This window comes from Cucurbita moschata, unplaced genomic scaffold (assembly GCF_002738365.1).
Source record: "Cucurbita moschata cultivar Rifu unplaced genomic scaffold, Cmos_1.0 Cmo_Scf00024, whole genome shotgun sequence".
In the NCBI taxonomy this organism is placed as follows: domain Eukaryota; kingdom Viridiplantae; phylum Streptophyta; class Magnoliopsida; order Cucurbitales; family Cucurbitaceae; genus Cucurbita; species Cucurbita moschata.
This window is the reverse complement of record NW_019268540.1, coordinates 3,340,910-3,367,048: the sequence shown is the minus strand read 5'-3', so window position 1 is coordinate 3,367,048 and position 26,139 is coordinate 3,340,910. Positions and strand designations below refer to the sequence as shown.

General features: G+C 34.9%; 5 protein-coding genes across 5 annotated transcripts in view; 4 read left to right on the top strand and 1 right to left on the bottom strand.

Moving 5' to 3' along the window:
- Positions 1–836, bottom strand: part of LOC111460775 (protein EMSY-LIKE 4-like) — a 6,969-nt gene extending 6,133 nt beyond the window's left edge. Inside the window, exon 1 of the mRNA XM_023104064.1 lies at positions 479–836. Within this exon, the coding sequence (XP_022959832.1) occupies positions 479–506 (28 nt within the window). The 5' untranslated portion in view covers positions 507–836. The remainder of the gene's footprint in view (positions 1–478) is intronic.
- Positions 837–1,200: 364 nt separating this feature from the next.
- On the top strand, positions 1,201–4,598 carry LOC111460580 (box C/D snoRNA protein 1-like). Its single transcript, XM_023103759.1, has 5 exons — positions 1,201–1,528; positions 1,868–2,075; positions 2,465–2,533; positions 2,664–2,793; positions 3,658–4,598. The coding sequence occupies exons 1-5, from the start codon at positions 1,279–1,281 to the stop codon at positions 4,270–4,272; spliced, it is 1,272 nt and encodes a 423-aa protein (XP_022959527.1). The 5' UTR covers positions 1,201–1,278; the 3' UTR covers positions 4,273–4,598.
- Positions 4,599–7,235: 2,637 nt separating this feature from the next.
- On the top strand, positions 7,236–11,630 carry LOC111460999 (vicianin hydrolase-like). The gene is made up of 13 exons (XM_023104419.1): positions 7,236–7,454; positions 7,550–7,619; positions 7,742–7,800; positions 8,130–8,205; positions 8,310–8,387; positions 8,487–8,574; positions 8,730–8,982; positions 9,086–9,201; positions 9,277–9,494; positions 9,813–9,844; positions 9,931–10,033; positions 10,918–11,026; positions 11,116–11,630. The coding sequence occupies exons 1-13, from the start codon at positions 7,272–7,274 to the stop codon at positions 11,282–11,284; spliced, it is 1,554 nt and encodes a 517-aa protein (XP_022960187.1). The 5' UTR covers positions 7,236–7,271; the 3' UTR covers positions 11,285–11,630.
- Positions 11,631–14,735: 3,105 nt separating this feature from the next.
- On the top strand, positions 14,736–20,488 carry LOC111461000 (vicianin hydrolase-like). Its single transcript, XM_023104420.1, has 13 exons — positions 14,736–14,957; positions 15,066–15,135; positions 16,923–16,981; positions 17,072–17,147; positions 17,233–17,310; positions 17,460–17,547; positions 17,740–17,992; positions 18,097–18,212; positions 18,285–18,502; positions 18,792–18,823; positions 18,909–19,011; positions 19,779–19,887; positions 19,976–20,488. Exons 1-13 carry the CDS (start codon positions 14,790–14,792, stop codon positions 20,142–20,144), a joined length of 1,539 nt encoding a protein of 512 aa, XP_022960188.1. The 5' UTR covers positions 14,736–14,789; the 3' UTR covers positions 20,145–20,488.
- A 922-nt stretch (positions 20,489–21,410) lies between these two features.
- Positions 21,411–24,874, top strand: LOC111461071 (protein trichome birefringence-like 14). Its single transcript, XM_023104515.1, has 5 exons — positions 21,411–21,583; positions 21,995–22,211; positions 22,979–23,248; positions 23,494–23,689; positions 23,849–24,874. Exons 2-5 carry the CDS (start codon positions 22,055–22,057, stop codon positions 24,678–24,680), a joined length of 1,455 nt encoding a protein of 484 aa, XP_022960283.1. The 5' UTR covers positions 21,411–21,583; positions 21,995–22,054; the 3' UTR covers positions 24,681–24,874.
- Positions 24,875–26,139: the final 1,265 nt, after the last annotated feature.

The following is a 26,139-nucleotide window of genomic DNA, read 5'->3' as shown; positions in this document are numbered from 1 at the left end:
AAAAAAAAAAAAAAAAAAAAAAAAAAAAAAAAAAAAAAAAAAAAAAAAAAAAAAAAAAAGGAAGCCAATGCCTTAATTAAATACATCTAAAATCAATCCATAAGTACATTTCAACAGCTTTCACATTCTGGAGAGATATTGCAACAGTTATGAGGTTTAAGTTCGTAAATACAAAAGGTCCAAATTTTTACATCCCAATACATCCTGCGGGTAACCACCTGCAACGCCAATGAAGTCAAGAATTTGCCGAAGAAAGATGCAAAAGATGAAGGATTCCCTCAAAACTACTGTATAATGTTAAAAACTTCGAATGTTCCTCCAAGCAACATACAACCTCAATCGATGCTATCATCCCCCCAAGCCCCGGAAAGCAAGATTGAAATCCCAATTCTAAAAACTAAACAGCATCATAAATTCCTAGAGAGAACACCTGAAAACCCTAATAACTAAAGAAAAAGCATCGTTAGAGTTAACTTACCGCTACTATCATAGGGCTCGTAATCCATAGCCAGTTCGCAACCGACCAAAAACCCTCGCAAACACTCAGAAAGACAGCAGCAAGAATAATGTAGAAAAAGAAATCGAAGAGAGCAGAAGATAGGGAGAGCGATAAATGAGGAGTTGGAGCTCAAATCTGTTGAAAGAAGACGAATCTCCGACGAAGTGCGAAGAACTTCAGGCTGTGATTGGCGTTGAAGTGGAGGAATTTGAGTGAATCACGTAAAATGGAAATCGACGGCGATGTAGAATGATAACACTCAGCTCCTGACCTGAGTTCGGGACTGAGTTTGTGTGTACAAGAACAATTTTTTGGTCATCAAAATTAGACGAAGGTTTTTTTCTTTCCCTAATAAAAGGGACAGACGGATGTGAACTCGATTTACAGCCGAATTATTTATGAGCTTATAGTTGCTTTCAATTCCGCTTGCGATCTTTCTCCGGCCCAATTCAATCTCTTGGGCTCACCTTGGGCTTGGTCTTGGGCTTGGTCTTGGGCTTGGGCTGAAAATATCTTATTATATTTATAAAATTTTATTTATTTATTTTTTCATAAAATTATCTTACTTTTTTTGTTTATTATTTAATTTATTTATTTTATAAAATGTTGTAGCCCAATTCAAGTTTGGGCTTTCTATTGTATCAGCCCACGCTTTAACGGAGTTTCAATGTAACGAATTGCAATGGTGCAAATACAATCATATAAAATAGATTTAAATTACGAAACCTAGTCGTCGTCGCCGGCGAAATTCGGAACCGGCGCTCTCTCTAGTGTCTACGATGGCTGAAGGAGATACAGTAGTAGCAGCGGCAGCTGCAGCAGCTTCCACGAGCTTCAACCGCGAAGGATCATCTCTTTGCGATGAGTGTAATTCGAACCCGTCGAAGTACAAGTGCCCCGCTTGCTCTTTGCGTTCTTGTAGTCTTGATTGCGTCAATGGCCACAAGCGGCGCAGTGGCTGTACTGGTAAAAGGAAGCAGACTCAATTCGTCCCGATTTCTCAGTTCAACGATAGTGTCCTTCTTTCCGGTACTTCCATCCACCCCTGTATTCATATCACTGGTTTCAAGTGTTTCAATTCATGCTAATTTTGGTTTTCTTAGAATATTTGCGTAGTTCTCGTAAAGTAAACTTGAATTTGTAGATTGGTTTAGTCTTTTTGATCTGTTAGCTGATTTGGTTATTGTTTGTAATTGTATTTTTTGTAACGTATTTAATAATTTGTTTGAATTTAAGTCCTTAGATGATATTTGATCAAGTTTTGTTGTTTGATATGATTTGTGGGAGCAATTTGTTCAGTAATTTCTGGTAATATCTGTGTTCTTATGTCCCTAACAATGGATTTGGTGCTCGTTTTACCATGCATAGATTATAATTTGCTTGAGGAAGTGAAGAGGATGGCTGAATCTGCTCAAAGACTTAGAAAGAAATTGTGTCCCTATACTCATCCTTATTATAGGCTACCATTTCACCTTAAAAGTTTACGCACTGCTGCTTCAAGCCGGAGAACAAAAATAATGTTTCTGCCCACTGGAATGACGAAAAGGGAGAAAAATCAAACTCGATATGATAAGAGGTTACTTTCTCTTTATTTATCTATCTATTGGCTGCTTAAATTGTTGCATCATCATACATTGAGTAATTGGATTGGTTGAATTACAACCCCAAAGAGCTATTAGTAGACACTTGGATGTCTTGTTTTTGTTATCTATATTTTCAAAAACTTGATTTTGTTTTAAAATTTGGCTAAGAATTAAAATGTTTTCTTAAGAACGATGAAAGTCATTGTCGATAAATGATGAGAAAATAAGTATGATCTCCCAAAAGCAAATATACAAAACCAAATGGTTATCGAACGAGACCTAAATTTTTCTATTTCATCTTAGTAATTGTAGGAATGGAATTAGCCATACTCATTCTGATGAATCATGAAGCACCAAACCTAAGAAGTTTTTTTGCTTACAGGGAAAAAACAATCTTCTGGACAATCGAATGGCGGTTAAACTCTACGGACGTTGTTTTAGTTGACCATGGGTGAGTTTTCTTCCTCACGCCACTGTGAGGATAGTAATTTCTTTTCCATTTTGGTTCTTTCCTCGAAGTTCATGGCAAGTGAACTTTTATTTGAGATGCATGCTCTAAAAATATTCTCCTTCTCCTGCAGAGTTAATGAAAACACAAATCTGTCTACCGTTCTTGAAAACCATCTACAACCAAGCCCGTGGAAGAATCAAATTCAGAAGTTCTGTGAGCAGCTGGATAGCCTCAAATTTTTTGTCCGTACATACCCCAAGGTTATTGTTTAATTCTTATGGGTTGTCTCTCAAGTATTTCATAATCAGTCAATTAGTAGTGTAGCTAGTGCATTTCTCTGGTGACCTTTAATCATATTTTTATCCATTATGCACCTAGATACGGTGTGCTTCGCTTGTGATTTGCCTATCATGTCATTAATGGGTAGAGATTCATGTAGATCTTTTGTTATACATAGGAGACAGTTACTATTATTGATATGGATAAAAGGTACTGTAACCTGTTATTGGGCTTATTATGAGATCCAACATCGGTTGGGGAGGAAACGAAACATTTTTTATTCGGGTGTGGAAACTTCTCCCTAACAGACGTGTTTTAAAAACCGTGAGAGAAAGTCTGAAAGGGAAAGCCCAAAAAGGATAATATCTGCTAGTGGTGGGCTTGGGCTGTTACAAATGGTATCAGAACCAGACACCGGGCGATAATGCCAATGAGGAGGCTAAGCACCGAAGGGGGGGGACACAAGGCAGTGTGCCAGCAAGAACGCTAGGCCCCGAAAGGGGTGGATTGGGGGGTCCCACATTGGTTGGGGAGGAGAACGAAACATTCTTTATAAGGGTGTGGAAACCTCTCCCTAGCATACTCATTTTGAAGTCCTTGAGGGGAAGCTTGAAAGGGAATATCTGTTAGCGCTGAGGTTGAGGTTGAGCTTGGCTATTACACTTCTACTTCTAGGATAGCATTAGTGTGCATGCCTGAGCTTTGAATGTTTAAATTTTTATCAATTGGCTTATTGAAGTATTCCTCAAAGACAGGTTGCATCGTTGCTATTTGCTTGAAATAATTTCCGATTGCTTCTTTCATCGAAACTTGATTTTCTTTTATTATGTTTAATACGTATATAGGGAGCTATGGCGCCATTCCGTGAGCTGGACTCAAAGATGCCAATAAGACAACTGTTTTCGAATTTGGTTTTTGTGGAATACCCTGTTATATATGTGTTTCTACCCTCTCAAACGCCTAACTTTGAAGTGGTTAAAACTGCAAATCCAGTGAGTCATAATCCGGAAGGTAAAAACACTGGAAAAAATGATCTTGCCAGTCCTGAAGGCGTTCGTTTCAGGGTGGAAGAAATCGAAGACGACGACAATTCCTTCAATACTCAGGTGCTTGATCTGATGAAAGCATCAAATTCAAGCCCACATTGTGAAGTTGAGCCCCAAAATGTGCTTGGTGCAACACATAATTACTCTACAGATTTGATGGGGAAGCATGAAGTTGGGAATAGCCCCAATTCAAGCTCCCAGGCTAAGGAGCTAGGAGTTCATAAAGAATTAGAGTTCGATTTCGAGCAAGATCTAATGGATACATATTCAAATATCATGGCACAGATCAATCCAGACGATTTTCTCGACTGGGACGAAGACTTCTCCAAGGGAGTGGAAATGGAAGGAAGTGGTGACCTTCTTGGGGACGTGTTCACAGTGGATGAATTGGAGGAAGGAGAGATTATGGAATAGTGAACTGGGATATTCTCCTTTTGGTTGCAGCAGAGCTTCCCAGTTCCTACTGCAGGTAAATCTTGAACCATTTTACTTGGTTGATTTGCCAATCTCAGCAAGCAACGTCCTGCATTTTGGCCCATGTTTAGATTAGGACATAACTTGGCCTTGCTGCTGTTTACCATTTTTGCTAATCTTTATTTGATTTATTACATCAATGAGTTTGTATGATAACAAGTATCTCATGGAATTTTATACGTTCATCCGTTCCGTTTTGTTTAACTAGGATTTTGTTTCAAAACTACTCTTAAACGTAAAATATAAGGTTATGATATTGGATCGAATATTCATATGGTGACAACTTAAAATGGCTTTGCAGTGAATGAAATGCTTGGATTGGATTGGATTGGATTCATTAAAATTTTCAATGAAATGCTTACTTGGATTCAGCTTCGATTTCTAGCTTAAATTCGTCATCTTCGATCTCTAGCGTGAATTCGCGATTCAGCTCCCAAATTCTCTATGGACTCATCTACCGTGTTCATTTTTAAGGTTTTTTTTCATTAACCCTTAGGAAGTTAATCTATGATTATATGTTTGCACTATTGGATTTATCTTTTGCATTAATGTAGCACTAGCATTGAAAATTTAAGGTCGGCTATAAGTACAGAACAACCCGCTAGAAACGCTAGTAAACTAGGCTATAGTGTAATGATTTTCTATGTGTTTGTGTTGCATAAAAAGAAAAATTAAAACGACCCTTAAATAAAATTTTAACATTATACATCGAAAAATTAATGGTAAGAATACCTTTATTGAGTTTGAATATGCAAGCGGTGACGATTGTGCTGGTGCTCTTAACAAGCACTCTAGTATCGGATCCAACGATCAAAGGTGTGGATAGCGAGGTCATTTAAATATTTTACACCTTAATTTATTTATTTTATTAAAATAAAAACAAATCCAAGATTTATTTAGAAAAATGAACACCACGCCAGTTGACTTCCTTAAAACGACAACCTTTCTCCAAATTGTTATCTTTTTTATATAATAATAATAATTATTATTATTATAATCTTTCCCACGTTTTGTCCGATTTTACCCTTTTATTTATTTCATTTAATTTTTTAATATGAACTTAATAATATTCTTAAAATATTCTTAACCAAATAAGTTAACAAAAAAAAAAAAAAAAAAAGTAAATGGTTTGAATGCATTCTCAGTTTTTTGCTCAAGATGTTTATCTTTATTTTAGAAATATTTGTAAAAAATAAAATGATTTTGTCAATTAATTATTTTTTTTAATTAGATGAAAAATTTTAAATTTAAGACAAACTAAAAACTTTAAAAATTATAGCGACCATTTAAGATTGGGACTATTGAGTATATTTTATATAATTTTAATTGTTTTATTATTTTAAAAATGTTTCTTCAATCCTACTCTGATTCTCTGTTTTTTTATTATTAATAATAAAAAATAAAAATAAAAAGATTGATGCTTCAGCATTTATGGATTCCCATCCCAAAGAGATAACCATATGGACCTAATCACATTTATAATTATATTAATTAAACTCTTAAACTTTTTTAAATAATTAATTTACACGTTCTAGATTTTCTGAAAAACTCCACATAATTGATTAAATAGTTCACAATTTTTTTTTTTAATAAAATTATAAGTTTATATATAAAAATATAATAAGTGAATTTTTAATATTTAAAAATTTTCATTTAAAAATATTTTTCTCAATTTATTATTAAAAAATGCCATATCTGTCGTAATTTAAAAAAGAAATCCCCACATGTACCTCACACATATATTTTAAAAAATTGAAAATTAGTTTCCATTTTTTTTTTAATTTTAAATGCAAGTTGGTTTTATTCAAATTGTTTAAAAGGTTATATTTAAGTTATTGGATATTCTTATTTATTTATTAAGTAAACAAATATTATATTAATTTAAAATTTTAATCACAATTAGATGGAAATAAAATATTAATATTAATCAGTTTTATTTTTAATTATAATGCATTGTAAATATATATTAGTCAATATAATATCAGTTAAAAATAATTATATAATAGAATAATATTAATTTAGAAAGAAAAAAAAAAGAGTGGGTGAAAATAATTATATTAATTTAATTCTCTTTCTGGCAAGTAATGACAGCTTTAGTCAACCAAATAATGCAGGGTGACGTGTCTGCACCATCTTTATTTATTTAATAGTTGTAATATTTTAATAATATAATTAAATCTCCAAGTTATTTTTTCTTTTAATTAATTAATCTAGATTTGAACCTCAAATAATTTATTTATATATAGCTATCTACTTAGTTATTTTATTTTATAAATGATCCAATTAGTCTTCATCACGTATGATTACATGCATATTCACAAAATCAAACACACCAATGAAATCATAATAATATTATATTTGTGATTTTTATAGTCAAAATTAACGGTAATGATTACTCGTGATAAAAAAATGGCAATATTTGTTATCCCGGTGAGTCTCCCTACATTATCAGACACTGTGAGATCCCAGTTGGAGAGGAAAACAAAAAACTTTTTCATAATAGACAGGGAAAGCTCAAAAAAGACAATCTCCACAATAGTATGATATTGTCCACTCTGAGCCTAGGCTCTTATGAATTTGCTTTGGGCTTATGGAATTAGTATTCCTCACTTATAAACTCAGGATCATTTTCTAAATTAGTCATGTGGGACTTCCATTATCCAACCATAATAATTGGAAGAGCTCTTCATATTCAACCTAATGCAGTTGTGATTAATTAAATAAATTTATGTGATTAATATCATACTCTTTAATGATGTTGCAATGGCAAACAGTGTATATGTAAATTTTATGTAATCGGTCGTATTAAAAATATATGAAAATAAATAATAAATAAATAAAAATGTCATGCCGTCCAAAGTAATCCGTGACCTCCGGCTCATTATTTAAAGGCGATTTGGGGTTGAGTATCCGCACAAGATCCGACCACGGGTTGCAGCATGGCGGCAGCGAGTAACGCTCCGGTGCTTCTGATAACGCTCATTGCGGCCGCAATTGCCGGCGGCGCTTTGGCTGATGGTGGGAGCAGCCCTTCCGTGGAGCCGAGTCATACTTCAGTTCCCTTCAACCGGAGCAGTTTCCCGGCGGGTTTTCTATTCGGAGCTGGCTCCGCCGCCTACCAGGTTATCCCCTCCCTCTCTCTCTCTCTCTCTCTCTCCCCGCCTCTCTCTCCGCCGCCTTCCAGAGCACCGACATTGCCAGTTTTGTTTCTTTGCAGTTAGAAGGAGCAGCTAGTAAAGATGGAAGAGGTCCAAGTATTTGGGACACTTTCACTAGGAACCACCCCGGTCTGTTCTTCATTACCAATAATTTTTATTTATGGCTAAATTAAAAACTTTAAATAGTTCAAATATAAAATAATGATATGCTACGATCGTATAGTTGACGGGTTATTGATTTAAATGATCAGAGAAAATATGGGACCATAGCAGTGGAGAAGTGGCTACCGATTTCTACCATCGTTATAAGGTAACATTTTTGCACTCTTATTTTTCACTTTATCATAACTTAAAGACGTCCATATCTACAACTATATTATTTTAGTTAAATTACAATATTAGTATTTAAATTTTTTAGCTCAAATACGTCTCTTAACTATTAATTAATGACTAAAAAATCTAACTAACAGATAATTGGATTTGGTTAAACTGTGAACTCTATTTAAATTAGCTAGTGTAATATTTTTTAATATTTAAATATTTAGGAACTTATTATATATATTTTGTTATTATTAAAAGTAAATTAATAATATTGGATTATAATTATATATATTAAAAAAATTGTGATTTAATTTGTAGGAGGACGTGCAAATAATGAAAAAGATGGGGTTGGACTCTTTCAGATTCTCCATCTCTTGGTCAAGGATTCTACCCAGTAAGTTTTTTTTTTTTTTTTTTACCCAAAAGTTATCATTTCCATTTCCATCGGTAAATTTTTGTTTTTTACCGTTTTGTTTTTCCTTCGAAAAAAAATGACAGAGGGAACCGTTCGTGGAGGAGTGAATCCACTTGGCGTCAAATTTTACAACAATCTCATCAATGAGCTCCTCGCCAATGGTAAAAAATTTAAAAAGAGGTTAATTTTATTATTAAATTAATGTAAGAATTATATTTTTATATATTCTAAATAATTATTTGTCGTGAAAAAAAAAACAGGAATAATACCGTACGTCACTCTTTTTCATTGGGATCTTCCTCAAGCACTTGAGGATAAGTACGATGGATTTCGAAACGTCAAAATTGTGTAAGTAAAATAATTAATTTTATTATATAAAATTAAAAGTTTATGATGTAATACACATAAAACTCAATTTTATATTTTAATTTAAAAAATATTAAATATGAGTAAAATTTAAACATTAATTGTAATTAATTAATGTAATTTTGGTGATTAAACAGGAATGATTTTCGGAATTACGCGGACTTGTGCTTCAAATTATTCGGCGATCGGGTCAAGTATTGGACAACGCTTAACGAACCATATTCATTTAGCGCTTTTGGGTACAACAGCGGCACTTTCGCTCCTGGAAGATGTTCCAACTACGTCGGAAATTGTACCGCCGGCAACTCCGGCACCGAGCCCTACATCGTCGCTCACAATCTCCTCCTCTCCCATGCCGCTGCCGTCAAAGTTTACAGGACAAAGTACCAGGTCAGTATTCAAGAACAAATCTCTAAATCAATCTCCTCATTGTTAATCAGATTCTTGTTTTGGACGCCGATTTTGCTAATTCGGTTTCATTTGAGAGCTACAGGCAAAGCAGAAGGGGAAGATTGGAATCACATTGGTGACTCACTGGTTTAGGCCCAAACGCAACACGCCAGCTTCGCGAGCGGCGGCGAATCGAGCTCTTGATTTCTTCTTGGGATGGTGAGTGTCTTGATCGTAATCGTTAGTGGAGAAATGTTAGTGAAAATTAAGTAACTGAGTTGAAATGAATTTTAGGTTTCTGCATCCGATTACTTATGGCACCTACCCTAAATCGATGCGTCAGTACGTCGGAGATAGACTGCCGAAATTCTCCGCGGCAGAGTCAAAAAGTGTTAAAGGATCGATGGATTTTCTTGGAATGAATTACTACACTGGGAATTTTGCTGACAATGTGCCTTTCTCAAATTCGCCCAACAAAAGCTATAGTTCTGATGCACACGTCGCATTCTCTAGTATGTCTTCTTTCTTTTCTTTGACGAGATAATTAAATTTTAGGACGAATTTCGATCTTTACACCTAAATTTGAATAAGCTATGCAATTTCTATGTTAGGAATTCATGAAATATATGATATTAGACGAGAGGTGAATTTTGATTGAGATTTGTGAAGTTTTAGAATTTTATTGAGTGAGTTCTTGAAGCTTGGTAGATGGTAGGTTGTTTTTTGTTTGAAAGTTTAGACTAAAATATGATTCAATTCTCAAGTTAAAGTGATTTTTCATCCGAACCAAACCTTTTTCTTATTCTTAACATGAATTTTTTCTTCTACAGCGGAGAGAGATGGTGTTCTAATTGGACCAGCGGTTCGTACTCTCTCTATCTATCCATCTAGAGCTGTTATTTTCATTACTTTAATTAGCAGCTGAGCGATTTATTTATGCTTCTGCAGACTGGTTTGAACTGGCTTTACATCTACCCAGAGGGTATTCGTCTACTTTTGAAATACGTTAAAGCAGAGTACAAAGATCCAGTTATTTACATCACCGAGAATGGTACCTCTCTTTCTCTCCGATCAATGGCTATACAACGATGCATTTAGTTAGTCATATGAAAAATGAAATTTGAAGACAAAAGATCAAATAAAAAAGTTTGTATTTCATGTATGAGATCCCATGTCGGTTGGAGAGAGGAATGAAACATTTCTTATAAGGGTGTGGAAACCTCTCCCTGGTAGAGGCGTTTCAAAAACCGTGAGGCTAATGGCGATATATAATGGGTAAAAGTGAACAATATTTGTTAGTGGTGTACTTGGGCTGTTACAAATGGTATCAAAGCCAAACACCAGACGGTGTGCCAGCGAGGACGCTAGGCTCCCGAGGAGGGTGGATTGTGAGATCTCACATCGGTTGGAGAGGGAAATGAAACATTTCTTATAAGGGTGTGGAAACGTCTCCCTAGGAGATGCATTTTAAAAATAGTGAGGCTGATAGTGATACGAAGCGGACCAAAGCGGACAATATTTGCTAGCGGTAGACTTGGGCTGTTACAAATGATATCAAAGTCAGACACCGAACAGTGTACCAGTGAGGACACGCTGGGCTCCCATGGCGGTGGATTGTGAGATCCCACATCGGTGGTTGGAGAGGGTGTGGAAACATTTTTTATAAGGGTGTGGAAACCTTTCCCGAGTAGACACGTTTTAAAAACTGTGAGGCTGATGGTGATACGTAACGGAACAAAGCGGACAATATTTGTTAGTTGTGGACTTAGACTATTACAATCATATTTACCGTGTTTTTGGATGTATTTGGAAATAGGTTTCGAAATGATTAGAAATGTGTTTGGTTGAATCTCATTGTTTAGCAATTTATGAATATGTTTTCTGCTAAATGGATACTAGACAAGCCCTAAACTATTGGCTTGTTGTGGTGTACAGGTATGGCTTATTCAGACAATATGACACTGCCAATTAAGGAAGCTCTAAAAGATGGAACAAGGATCAAATACCACCACGCCCATCTTGCATCTCTTCTTCAAGCTATCAAGTATGAATGATCTCATAAAACATCAAACTCCATTGATAAGAACAGATGAACTCAGAACTTTTCTAATGGTTGAGCTTTTGAAATGACAGGGAAGGAGTGAATGTGAAGGGATACTACGCCTGGACTTTTCTGGACGACTTTGAATGGGACGCAGGCTACACGGTGCGGTTCGGCCTCGTCTACATCGATTTCAGGCACAAATTGGGAAGGTACCTCAAGTATTCTGCTTACTGGTTAAAGAGGTTCCTTCTTCATTGAGCTTAGCAGTAGAATCTCTCCCACATGCCGCTGTTTCTTGCCCAATGGAACCACTAGTGAATCAGGAGAGGGCGTTGGAGTGGGTAACATGAGAAACTTTTGTGTCAAGAACTTCTTTCCTTCTGCAATTTGAGTTTGTTGATTGATATTTCTCAATAAAAGGTTTAGAATCTTGAATGTAAAAGTGTTTATGAATCGAGTCGAACTAGTTCAAACGGATCGACCCGGTACAATAAGTCAAGTTATTATGTAGCTTTTTTAGTTGATTCCGCTTAAATATTTACGTAATTGTTGATCATGGTAATCGCCCTTGTGACGATTAATAATATGGCTTCCTTATGAACAATTTTGCATTGCATTGAACAAAATTAGAAAGAATTAAGTTTTCTGGTGTAGCTCTAATAATCTGAAAATTTGAAAATAATAATAATAAAAGAAAAGGAAAAGAAGTTGTCCACCCAAAAAAATAATATAAATAAGAGGTCCATTTGTCTTATCGAGTCACGATTACTCTTTTTTATCTACTTGGAGCTCGTGAAAGATGCTGGATGAAAGTTAGGGAATGATTATGGGTTTATAATCAATGAATACTATCTCTGTCGATATGAAACTTATACTCAAAGTAGACAATATCATACTATTGTGGAGAATTCTCAAATGTCGAACAAAGGACTTCAAAAGAAAAAGGAGTCAGGGTTTCTCGAAGGCATAGTAAAAGATGACTAAGACTCCAAAAGAAAAGGAGTCGAGCCTTGATTAAGAGGAGGTGTACTTTGTTCGAGGGGGAAGTGTCGGATGAAAATATCACATCGGCTAATTTAGGGAATGATCATGGGTTTATGCACGAGAGTCGTGTTCATCTAACAAGAGAATATATTTTCTGCCTCGGACCTTTTTCAACCATTTTCGACTCTTATGTTATGCGACATTTATGTTCATCATGATGTTACAATAGAATGGACGCGTATATTATGACCAATCTTGTTATGATAGTGCGACATTTATTTTCGGACTCGAAACCCTATTATGATAGTATGGACGCATATATTACGACATTTATGTTCGACATGATGTTATACGGGCTCTTTCCCTTTTAGTGTTCGGTAACCCGTTAGCGAGTGCTAGACCTAACGAACTAGGGCCATGGGGTACATGAGCCCGCCCAGTGTGTCCATGTGTACTTTTGAATGAATAATTGGAAACAAGATGAGGGCGTCCAACTCATTTTAGCAATAAGATTATGATATTGATAATGGATCACATTTATAATTAAATTATAAAATAATAGTGTACTTTTGACAAAATTTCTTTAAATGGAGGGCCAAATTATTAAAATAAGGATCCATTATTAGTCATTTCTATATATAAAATTAATTCTAAATTTATATGATAATACAATTTTGCTTAGATTTTGTTATAATTTTAAATTAAAATATCAAACGCAAAAGAAAGAATTTAGTATTATTAGTTTTGTCGAACTAAATTAATAATTACGCCATTTTCTTAATAATTATGACCTTTTCGAATAATAGAGAGATTAATTATTACAATATTTGACTTCAACCATAATTACAAGACGAACAATGTAAAAAGACTAATGACTACAACAATAATTATGATTATTTTATTACCAGTTCGGTCGATTGGTCGGATGAAAAACAACATTCATACAAAATGTCAAAAATCAAATAAATAAATATATATATATATATATATATAAAGAGTTTTAAACTCTTTTAATATGAAAATTTAAAATGTGTATTTATTTATTTATTCTGAAAATTTAAAATGTGTAATTATATTAAAAAACAATAATAACTTTAATAAATATAATATTTCATATTAGGAATTTAATTATTTTTGTTAAATTAAATTATGCATTATAATTATATGATATTGTAAAATAATAATTATATAAATTAAAATATGTATTCAACCTAAAATTTAACTATTTTTATAATTTATAAATATATTATCAAACTGAACCACATCTAAATTTAAAATTAAAATTTTTAAATTTTTTATAAAATACAACTTTATTCATTTTATCTAAAAAAAAAATTACTCAACGTTCCCAAAAATACTCCCAAACTTTTAAAAAAATCATTAATATCATTCAACATTTTTAAAAAGTTGAAAAACATCCCGATGAAATTGTAAAATTAATATTAACACTCTTTATCTCGGTAAAAAAATGTACGATTTTTTAAACTATTAATGTATGGACGAAAATTGTCTATTCACAACTTATTAATTATATCCAAACTTTTTAACGTTAATTTTAAAATTTTATGGGCATTTGTAAAACGTGATGGTAAAAATATTTTTTAATTTTTTTTAGTTTAAAGAGTATTTTTTTAGAATTTTTAAAATTTTAAATATAATTAAAACTGTATTGTTGGGATAAGGTGCTAAATTAACGAATATTTTTATTAATTTACGATAATTGAAAGGTGGAATTAATACTATCCCTTTAATTCCCTCTCTGACAGGCAAAGCAGCTTTGGTCCACCAAATAATGCAAGGCGACATGTCGGCAATCATCTTTATATTTATTTATTTATTTATTTATTTCGCGTACATGCAGTTTAATATTTTAATCAAATAATTATCTACTACTTATTTTTTAAAATATTTAATTAATTAATCTATATTTAAACATCAAATTATTTATTTATATATAACCATCCATTTAGTTTTCATCACATATCATAATACATATTCATAAAATAAAAAATAAATAATAAATAAATATCCGAATAAATTGAATACGATATTTTTAGGTGACTTAATTATAAAAACTCCATAATTAACCGTGTTTTACTCCGAACAATCTTCACATTTACAAGCGAGAAATAAATACAGTGACCATGTTGCTAATTTTAACCGACGAAAGAAATATGGAGGACAATTATATCGTTTGTTGTGAATTACGACTCTCTATAATGACATGATATTGTCTACTTTGAACATAACCTCAGTTTCTAAAAATAAAATAAAATAAAAAAAAATTCGAATTAGTGTAGACAGTGTTACTTACTTATAAATTCATGATATTTTTCTTAATTTGTGACTTGGGACTACTTTATCAATAATTCTCAATAATTATCACGTGTTGTAATTCCAAATTTGTCATGAAACACGTATTTCAAACCGACATAATGACACAATTTATTATTATTTTTTAAAATAATTTGTGGCACTCTTTTTTTTAGAATAATTTTTTTAAAAAAAGTGATGTGGTCGTATAACTAGACAGTGAAAGTACATAAATGCATTAGATTTTTTTGAATTGAGTGATGGGGAGAGTGAATACTGAAATATCCATTTTTGAATTTGTATATTATCCAGTGATTAAATAAATTAATTTATGTAATTTTCTTTTCATACTTTTAAAAAATATAAAGAAAATAAATGAATTAAATCATGTCCTCCCCCACCGCTCCATTATTTAAACGCGAGATGGGGTTGAGGATCTACACAAGATCCGACGACGAGTAGCAGCATGGCGGCGGCTAGTAGTGCTCCGGTGCTTCTGATAATGCTCATCGCCGCCGCAATTGCCGGCAGCGGTTCGGCTGATGGTGTGGAGCCGAGTCATAGTTCGGTTCCGTTCAACCGGAGCAGTTTCCCGCCGGGTTTTGTGTTCGGAGCTGGCTCTGCCGCTTACCAGGTCCTCCTCCCCCACTTCTCTCTCCATTTTTAGGGTTCCGCCGTACCGGCGCTGCCATTGCCATTTTCGTAACTTTTAAATTAAAAAAAAAAAATTTTAAAATTGCAGTTGGAAGGAGCAGCAAGTATAGATGGAAGAGGTCCAAGTATTTGGGATACTTTCATTAAAAACCACCCAGGTCTCTCTCTCCATTATCCAATTATTTTCATTTTTGCCTAATTAAAAAAAGAAACTAAAAAAAAAACCAGATATGATAGTGTCTCTGCTCAAAATGGCTTTAATTTGGGCTTCTTCAAAAGGTTTCATACCAATTGAGTTAGTATTTCTCACTTATAAACCTACGATGTGGGACTTTCATCATCCAACACCTCTCTTCGAACAAAATGCACCTCCCTTTAATCGAGGCTCGACTCCTTTGGAGTCTTAGTCGGAGGCTCATTCCCTAAATTAGCCGATGTGTGACTTTCATTATCTAACAAAAAAACCCACAATGGTACGTTATTGTCCACTTTGAGTGTCCCAAAAAGCCTCGTACCAATGAATGGTGTATTTTTTGTTTATAAACTCATAATCATTCAACTATAACAGTATTTTTTTAATTTTTTTAGAAAGTATATAATTTTTATTTTTTAGTTAAATGGTATTATTAAAATTTTTTAAACTATATACATATATTACTATTTTAGTGAAGATTTTGTTTTTTATTCATCAGACAATTATTGTACTTTTTCTAAAAATTTATTTTTCCAAATATTATATTTCTAAAAATTATGGTTAATATGCTTGAAACTTAAAAATAAAAATGCTTGAAACTTAAAAATAAAAAAATGCAACTTTAAATTATTTTAAAAACTTTAAAAAAAATTTATTCATCAGACAATTATTGTACTTCTAAAAATTTATTTTTCCAAATATTATATTTCTAAAAATTAAATAAAAGTTTTTAAATTTTTCCAAATACCTCCCATCGAACAAAGTGCGCCTCCCCTTAATCGAGGCTCGACTCCTTTGGAGTCGTAGTCATTTTTGACTGCCTTCAAGGAGGGGCTTCTCTGAGGGAACTCATATCAATGAAGTTAGTATTCCTCACTTATAAACCCATAATCACACCCTAAATTAGTCGATGTGGGACTTCCATCATCCAACACCTCCCCTCGAACAAAGTGCGCCTCCCCTTAATTGAGGCTCGACTCCTTTGGAGTCTTAGTCATTTTTGACTGCCTTCAAGGAGGGGCTTGGCTCCTTTTCTTTAAGAGTTCACTTCCATCATCCAACACCTCCCCTCGAACAAAGTGCGCCTCCCCTTAATCGAGGCTCGACTCCTTTGGAGTCTTAGTCATTTTTTACTGCCTTCAAGGAGGGGCTTGGCTCCTTTTCTTTAAGAGTTCTTCGTTCGATATTTGAGGATTTACCAATCTATTGGCACAACTAAGTTTAGGACATGACTCTGATATCATGTTAGACGAACATGACTCTCCACAATGGTATGACATTTTCCACTTTGAGCATAAGTTCTCATGGCTTTGCTTTGGACTTCCCAAAAGGTCTCATACCAATGGAGTTAGTATTCCTCACTTATAAACTCATGATCACACCCTAAATTAGTCGAGGTGGGACTTCCATCATCCAACAGATGCAACTTTTAAAACTTCATGGGTGTTTTCTAAACGCTGTATTTTAACATTATTATTTTTTTTAATGAAGGGTATAAGTGTATTTTTAACATTTGTTTTGTTAGTAAGTATATTATTAAACCTTAAAATTAAGAGATTTTAACTTAATTTTTATTAATTTAGTTTTTTTCTATCATTTTATTTTTGAAAGTATAAAAACTATCTGTGCTTATTTGACCAATTGTGAATTCATTTTTATTTTAGTAAATTGAAAACATTGTAATAATAATGATATTAATTATTTATAATATGGTGTGTCTATGGTTGATGGATTATTAAATTATATGATCAGAAAAAATATGGGACCATAAAAATGGAGAAATGGCTACTGATTTCTACCATCGTTATAAGGTAAATTTTGATATTTTAAAAATTTAGAAATTTATTAGACATATTTTATTATCATATTAATTAATGATATGTATATATATATATTTTCAGGAGGATATACAATTGATGAAAAAGATTGGGTTGGACTCTTTCAGATTCTCCATCTCTTGGTCAAGGATCCTGCCCAGTAAGTTTTTTTTTACCTTTCCATTTCCATGGGTAAATTTTTGTTTTTTTTACCGTTTTATTTTTCCTTCTAAAAAAAATGACAGAGGGAAACCTTCGTGGAGGAGTGAATCCACTTGGCGTCAAATTCTACAATAATGTCATCAATGAGCTCCTAGCCAATGGTAAAAAAATTAATGCCTTATTTTGTGAAATTTCTTCAAATAATAATAATAATAAATCAATTATAAATATAACATTAAATCACCGCTAAATATTAATTTTCGTTTATTTATTGAATTATTGAATCACGCTCACAAATAAATAAATCCAGGAATAATACCATATGTCACTCTTTTTCACTGGGATCTTCCTCAAGCTCTCGAAGATGAGTACGATGGATTTCGAAGCGCCAAAGTTGTGTAAGAGATTAATTAATTTTATTAGACATAAAATTAAAAATTTATAATTAATTTAAAAATATTGAATGAATAATTCTAACATTTAAAATTATAATATATATATATATATATATTTTTTTTGAAGACGAAGAGAGTAATTTTATAATTAGTAACTAATAAAAATTAATTAATGTAATTTTGGTGATTAAACAGGAATGATTTTCGGGAATACGCGGACTTATGCTTCAAATTATTTGGCGATCGGGTCAAGTATTGGACAACCCTTAACGAACCATATTCGTTTACCGTTTTTGGGTACAACGGCGGCACTTTCGCTCCTGGAAGATGCTCCAACTACGTCGGAAATTGCACCGCCGGCAACTCCGGCACCGAGCCCTACATCGTCGCCCACAATCTCCTCCTCTCCCACGCCGCTGCTGTCAAAGTCTACAGGACAAAGTACCAGGTTAGGATTCAAGAACAAATCCCTAAATTAATCTCTTCTTAACATAATCAGAATCTTGTTTTGGACTCTGATTTTGCTGATTCGAATTCACTTGAGAGCTACAGGCAAAGCAGAAGGGGCAGATTGGAATTACGTTGGTGACTCACTGGTTTAGGGCCAAACGCAACACGGCAGCTTCCCAAGCGGCGGTGTATCGTGCTCTTGATTTCTTCTTGGGATGGTGAGTGTCTCTATCTTAATCCTTAGTTGAGAAATGTTGGTGAAAATTGAACTGAATCGAAATGAATTTTAGGTTTCTGCATCCGATTACTTATGGCGACTACCCGAAATCGATGCACCAGTACGTCGGAAATAGGCTGCCGAAATTCTCCGTGGCAGAGTCACAAAGCATTAAAGGATCAATGGATTTTCTTGGAATGAATTACTACACTGGAAATTTCGTTGACGATATACCTTTCTCGAATTCGCCTAACATAAGCTACAGTTCTGATATGCACATTTCCCTCTCTAGTATGTCTTCTTTCTTTTCTTTGACGAGATAATTAAACTTGAATAAGCTATGCGATTTCTATGTTAGGAATTTATGAAGATATGATACTGGACCAGAGTTGAATTTTGTTTGAAATTTGTGAATTCTAAGAATTCTGTTAAATGGTCAATTTGGCTTGAAATGAGTGAGTTCTTTCTTGTTCCAAAGTTTAGAGTGAAAATTAATACAGTTTTTGAAGTTTATGTGATTTTTCATTTGAATCAAAGCTTTTCTTTATCCTTTTAACATAATTTTTTTCTTCTGCTACAGCGGATAATGATGGTGTTCTAATTGGGCCTGCGGTTGGAACTCTCTCTCTATCTTTACTTTAATTAGCAGCTGAGCCATTTGTTAATGAACTGTTAATGGATTCTTTTGCTTCTGCAGACTAGTTTGAACTGGCTTTACATCTACCCAGAAGGCATTCATCTACTTTTGAAATACATTAAAGAAGAATACAAAGATCCAGTTATTTACATCACCGAGAATGGTACCTTTCTTTCTCTCCAATCAATGGCTATACAACCCTGCATTTAGTTAGTCATATGAAAGATGTGTTGGATGATGAAAGTCCCACGTCGGCTAATTTAGGGAATGATCATGGGTTTATAATCAAGGTATGAGGCCTTTTGGGGAAGCCCAAAGCAAAGCCATGAGAGCTTATGCTCAAAGTAGACAATATCATACCATTGTGGAGAGTCGTGTTCATTTAACATGGTATCAGAGCCATGCCCTAAACTTAGTCGTGCCAATAGATTGGTAAATCCTCAAATATCGAACGGAGGACTCCAAAAGAAAAGGAGTCAAGCATCCTCGAAGGCAGTAAAAAATGACTAAGACTTCAAAGGAGTCGAGCCTCGATTAAGGGGAGGCGTACTTTGTTCGAGGGGAGGTGTTGGATGATGAAAGTCCCACATCGGCTAATTTAGGGAATGACCCTGGGTTTATAATCAAAGAATACTCTCTTCATTGGTATGAGGTCTTTTGGGGAAGCCCAAAGCAAAGCCATAAGAGCTTATGCTCAAAGTGGACAATATCATACCATTGTGGAGAGTCGTGTTCGTTTAACAAGATGAAATTTGAAGACAAAAGATTGAATAAAAAGTTTGTATTTCATATTTCAAGTGTTTATGAATGTATTTGGAAACAGATATAGAAATGATTGGAAATGTGTTTGTTAATCTGACAATAAAAATAGTTGAATCTCATTTTGGATACCAAACAAGCCCTGAACTATTGGCTTGCTGTGGTGTATAGGTATGGCTTATTCAGACAATATTACACTGCCAATTAAGGAAGCTCTGAAAGATGGAACAAGGATCAAATACCACCATGCCCATCTTGAATCCGTTCTCCATGCTATTAAGTATGAATGATCTCATAAACATCAAACTCCATTGTTATGAACAGATGAAATCAGAACTTTTCTAATGGTTGTGCTTTTGAAATGACAGGGAAGGAGTGAATGTGAAGGGATACTACGCCTGGACTATTATGGATGACTTTGAATGGGACGCAGGCTACACGGTGCGGTTCGGCCTCATCTACGTCGATTTCAGGCACAAATTGGGAAGGTACCTCAAGTATTCTGCTTACTGGTTGAAGAGGTTCCTTCTTCATTGAGCTTTGCAGTAGAATCTCTCCCACTTGCTGTAGCTTCTTCCCCAATGGAACCACTAATGAATAAGGAGGGGAGGGGAGTGGAGTGGGTGTCATGAGAAACGTTTGTGTTTCATTTGTGTCGGGAATCTCTTTCCTTTTGCAGTTTGTGTGATATTTCTCAATAAAAAAGGTTTAGAATGTTGAATGTAGAAGTGTTTATGAATCGAGTTGAAGTAGTTCAAACCATATTCATGGGCTCTTTAGTTCTTTTAAGCCAGCTTTGGAAGAAAGAGACCAATGTGGTGAGAGAGATGCCACTTTTCCAATCATGATTAAAGTGGGTGAAACCAATTCTGTTGCTTTGATTTCATCTGAAAGGTCCTTATAAAGAATGTTTCGATTTCATCTGAAAGGTCCTTATAAAGAATGTTTCGTTATGGCGGGTGTTTATGAACTTCAATCGCTTATTTATTCCTTTTTGTGGACTTTCTCTTAAGATTTTAAAACGTGTATGCTAGGTAGAGGTTTTCATACTCTTATAAATAATGTTTCGTTCCCCTCTCCAACTGACGTAGGATTTCACATCTATTTTCTTAACCGTGTTTAGCTAAGCTACCTGGTTAATGAGCATCAGGTTCTGCAAAAACCTGCATAATTGTAACACATCCAAGCAAGATTTGACATGACCCCTTGATAAAGAATCAGATGCTCATTAACCAGGTAGCTTAGCTAAACACGGTTAAGAAAATAGATGTGAGATCCTACGTCAGTTGGAGAGGGGAACGAAACATTCTTTATAAGAGTATGAAAACCTCTACCTAGCATACACGTTTTAAAATCTTAAGAGAAAGTCCACAAAAAGGGATAAATAAGCGATTGAAGTTCATAAACACCAGCCATGGGCGATGTCGGTCGGAAACAAAAGAATAAGGGATAAACAAGAGGCGGCTCGCCGCCGTAATAGGTGGACCGTGAGGAAGATGAAGGCAAAAGGGAAGGAATGGCCTTTAGAGATGCTTTAATATTTAAAAATTTCATCTTTATAGTCTGAGAAATTTGTTAAATTCCTTCTAGTTTCTAAAATTGGAAAAGAAAATAAATTTTTTCAGCATTAAATTTTGTAATTTATTCTTATTTTATTGATATTTAATTATTAGAATTTCCGAACACAATATTTTCTCAAAATAATTATTTTTAAATCCACCTCATAGATCGTTGGGTACAATCAATCACAACCCAACACGTGGGAATTAGGGGCATTTTAGTCATTTATAAGTCTTTGCCTTTCTATCTTTCGTGCTGACACCTCTCTTCCGTCTCAGCGTCTTCTCTGAACTTCAGTTTGGATCTGATGATTATGAGAGGAGTGCTCTGTAACTATCTCTGCAAATCGAATATGACTACGATTTTCTCATGAGAAGCCGCGCCAGTTTCTGAATCTCATCCTTTCCCACATATGGGTGCGTGATTTTTCTTGTTTCATTCAGATTCTTTACTGGAATCTCCATTGTTTTAGCTTTTGCTTCCTTACCCTCTTCTTATTTTCTAAGAAACTCTAATGGGTCGTCTCGATCGGTGGATTAGTTGAACGAAATTACTTTTGGATTGTGATTGATTGTGGTATCTGTGTTTGTTTTAGCTCTGTTTGATCGATTTAGCTTTAGCATTGCTGATGGTTTTAGCTTCTAATTACCAAAATCTATGTTTGTTTGAGAAGCCCATGTATCTGTTAGCTATTTTAATGGCGTTGCAAACGAATTAGTGCCGATCGATGGTTCATTTTCTTCAATAATGTTGTTTGGGGAAATTTTGCTCCGAGTTTCGTTTTGTTGTTTCTGATTTGTTTGTAATTTTTTCTTGTACCGACACAGATGTGCTGAAGGAATGCACCCAGTTTAACATGAGGGGATACATGTCATAGAAGCCAAGAGATGAAAGGTGGAAACATCATTAAGCTAAGGGGGGGACATCTTTCCATTGTCTTGGTTGTTCTTATGCTTGCAACCATGTTGTTATGGGCTTGGGATAAAAGCTATTTTGCCAGTTTTCTTCCAGTAACAAGAGAGCAGTTTATGATACCAGTTTCAGGTATTTAAGATGCTTCTTTCTACTGTTTAAGATGTGTCTATTTAATCTATGTTAAGAATGAGATGAATATGCAAAACTTCGGTGGGATAAAAATGGTAGATCTCTAAGTCTTGTTTCTGTTGAGGATTGTTGGGAGAGAGTCCCACATTGGCGAATTAAGGGTGTATTTTGTTCGAAGGCTCCAGGGAAAAGACTCGAGCCTCAATTAAGGAGAGACTGTTCGAGGGCTCCATAGACCTTCGGGGAGGCTCTATGGTGTACCTTGTTCAAGGAGAGGATTGTTGGGAGAGAGTCCCACATTGGCTAATTAAGAGAACAATCCTGGGTTTATAAGTAAGGATTACATCTCCATTGGTATGAGGCATTTTGGGGAAACCAAAAGCAAAGTCATGAGAGTTTATCTTCAAAGTAGATAATATCAATATCACTGTGGAGAGTCGTGATTTCTAACACTTTCAATGGCAACCTGACTTGAATTCTAATTTTCATTTCCATTTTTACTGTTGTTTTTGGAATGTAAAATTTGAATTGTTTGATTGAGAAGTGAAACATGGAGTGGTTGTGATGGTTTCTTCACGTTCTAAAGATCAGTATACTAATCAGCTAGTGCATGCTCTGCCACTGAAACAAGCATGTTTTTCTAACTCCTCTGAGAAAAACGACTGTTTAAACTTGATTTACGTTTTCTGTCATGTTTGATCGTCGAATTCTGTAATTTGTATTGTGTGCTGGTAACTCATGGATTAATTTTTTCTATCATGACTTAGAATATGTAGTGGACGTGTCAAATAGTTCCTCAATATCGACTAAGTCGAAAGACGAAATGGCTAAGTCAGAGGATGAGATAGCTAAGTTAGAGGATAAAATGAAGGAAAGAAGTAACAATACTGATGAAAAAGAGCAGCCAGGACTTCTTATCCCAAAAAAAGAACAGCCAGGAAAAAGCACGAACTACTCAGATGCTGGTTCTGTCTCCAAGCCCACTCCTCCATTGAAAGAACGCGAAGATGGCGTTACCTCGTCTTCTTCGGCAAAAGGTATCATTTAGATTCTCAGATTATTGGCACAGATTTCCACAATGCTATGATATTTGTTCTTTCTCCGAGGCGTGGCCTTGTTTAACTTCAGTTTTGAGATGGTAGGCACAGATTTGTTTATTGTTCTTAGTTTTACCTCTAAGCAGAATCAGCTTTTGTTGAGAACATGCCATCGACCACATTTTCTCGATTCATGCATCGATTATGTTGTTCATGTCGTTTCTAAGATATTATTGCTCATTCAGTGTGCAACTACGCCAAAGGTAGATGGGTTGAAGACAGCAGGCGGCCATGGTATTCTGGATTACAATGTAAAAAATGGCTATCAATAATGTGGGCTTGTAGACTTACAAAAAGAAAGGACTTTTCTTATGAAGGATATAGGTGGCAACCCGAAAATTGCTACATGCCAGAGTTTGAGCGTTCTTCATTCTTGAAAAGGTATCGAGATTCTAACCCCACGTGTGTTGCTACTTGCTTCATTAGGATAGCTATGCATTCGACTTTACGATCCCATGAGCGTATTTCGTCGATTTGATGTCCCTCCATGAGCTCCTGCTAAATTGGTTTCGTCGATTTGAATGTCATTTTGTGTTCTAGAATGCAGGACAAAACGATAGCATTTATAGGAGATTCATTGGGTAGGCAGCAGTTTCAATCCTTAATGTGTATGCTCACTGGTGGTGAAGAAAACCCGGAAGTCGAAGATGTGGGAAGAGAATACGGTCTCGCCAAAGCTCCCGGGGCTCTTCGACCAGATGGATGGGTTTATCGGTTTCGAAACACGAACACTACGATTCTATATTACTGGTCAGCAAGCCTCTCTGATCTAGAACCTCTTAATAGATCGGATCGAGCAACGAATATCGCAATGCATTTGGACCGACCCCCAGCATTCATGAGAAAGTTCTTCCAACAGTTTGATGTGTTGGTTTTAAATACAGGACACCATTGGAACAGGGGAAAACTTGAAGGAAATAGGTGGGTGATGTATGCTGATGGAAAACCAGCAGAAGAAAAGAAGCCTTTGGATATGGGGAATGCCAAGAACTTGACTGTGTACAGTATTGTCCGATGGGTCGAATCGCAACTTCCGCTGCATCCTCGTAATCTAAAAGTTTTCTTTAGGACGATTTCGCCGAGGCATTTCTTCAATGGCGATTGGAACACCGGGGGATCTTGTGATAATAAGATACCATTGTCGGGCGGGAGCGAGGTCGTTCAAGATGGATCTACTGACATTGTTGTTCAAAATGCTGTTAATGGTACCAAGGTAAAGATCCTGGATATAACTGCCATCTCTCAGTTACGAGACGAAGCCCACGTGTCGCGCTACACTCGTAGAGCTATCCTAAACACCAGTGATTGCTTGCATTGGTGCATGCCTGGCGTACCGGACACATGGAATGAACTTCTAATCGCACAGATATAGTTTTGCTTCATTCATTCATTATTGTGGTCTAACATACATGCCCTGCCCTTTTGATGATGGAAGAGGATCGAAACCGGGCCAAACTACGAACGCACGAACGTCGCGAGAATTTTCAAGGCGATTTGGTCCTTAATTTCTTTGGTCTCTTCAACCCATTATTTATTTTGATATCAATTCCATGGATACATTCACTCGAAGCGTAATATGCATATAATGATTACATCATGGCATTAAGAATCGTGTCATCATTCTATATGCATATAATATATATGTACAAACGCTTCGACCTTAATATTACATAAATTCATTCATAATCCTATCATCAACGACAACTAAGACTGTGTCTTCATTACAAGCGAGAAGGATTGGAGCTAACAGGAAAATAAGACACTACAATCGGAGCTCCCTTAGGCTCCGCCGTCTGTTTCTTCTTGGGTTTTTGATTCTTCGCCGGAATTTCCTTTCCGTCGGCGGAGACTCGGGAGGAGAAGCAGCAGCCGGAGATTTGAGAGAAGAAACCCATTTGAATGGATGTTGTTGTTGTTCGTAGTTATTCATGTTGAATTATATAGTGTAAGAAGGAAGAACAGATGGCAGTTGATTCATTTGCTTTGTCGACACGGAAGATGCCGTGGCTCCCAAGCACCCCGTGGTTCCCAAGCACGAGTGGCCGTGGCGGCTTCCGAGGTCAAATTATTACTACTTTTTCCCCTCATTTTCATTATTACATGTCATCATCTAATATTATTTTTCTATTGATTAATTTGACTTTTTTTTTTCCTTTTGTTTATTAAAAAAAAAAAACAAAAAGCTCATTAAATGTTTATATTAAAAGTTGATACAACTTCTTGTTAATAAATTTTGACATTTTTTTTTATGGATGCCTTTAATTTATACTTTTTAATTTAATTTAATATAAATACCGAGAATTTTAAACAATTGAGCACGAAATTGAGTATTACCTAAAAAAAAATTAGAGTCATTTATAAACTTCTTAAAAAAAAAGTCACATTGTTTACTAGGGAGAGATTTCCACACCCTTATAAACAATGTTTCGTTCCCTTCTCCAACCAATATGGGATCTCACAATCCCACCCCCTTCGTGGGCCAGTGTCTTGACTGACACACCACCCGGTGTCCACCCCTTCGGGACCCAATGTTCTCACTATCACATTATCCGATGTCTACCTCCTTCTGGGGCTCAATGTCCTCATTGGTACACCGTCCGGTGTCTAACTCTAATAATATCATCGTATCCACCCTCTTAAGGGCTCTGAACAATATCTACTAACAGTAGGCTTAAATTATATATATATATATATATTCTTCATTTCAACCGGTCAATGAAATCGAAATGAATGGCATTATAGGAGTTTAGACATATGACCTCTTACTATAATATTATATTAAATCATCGATTGGCTCAAAAAAGTGAGCTGATAAATTTAATCTTATATCA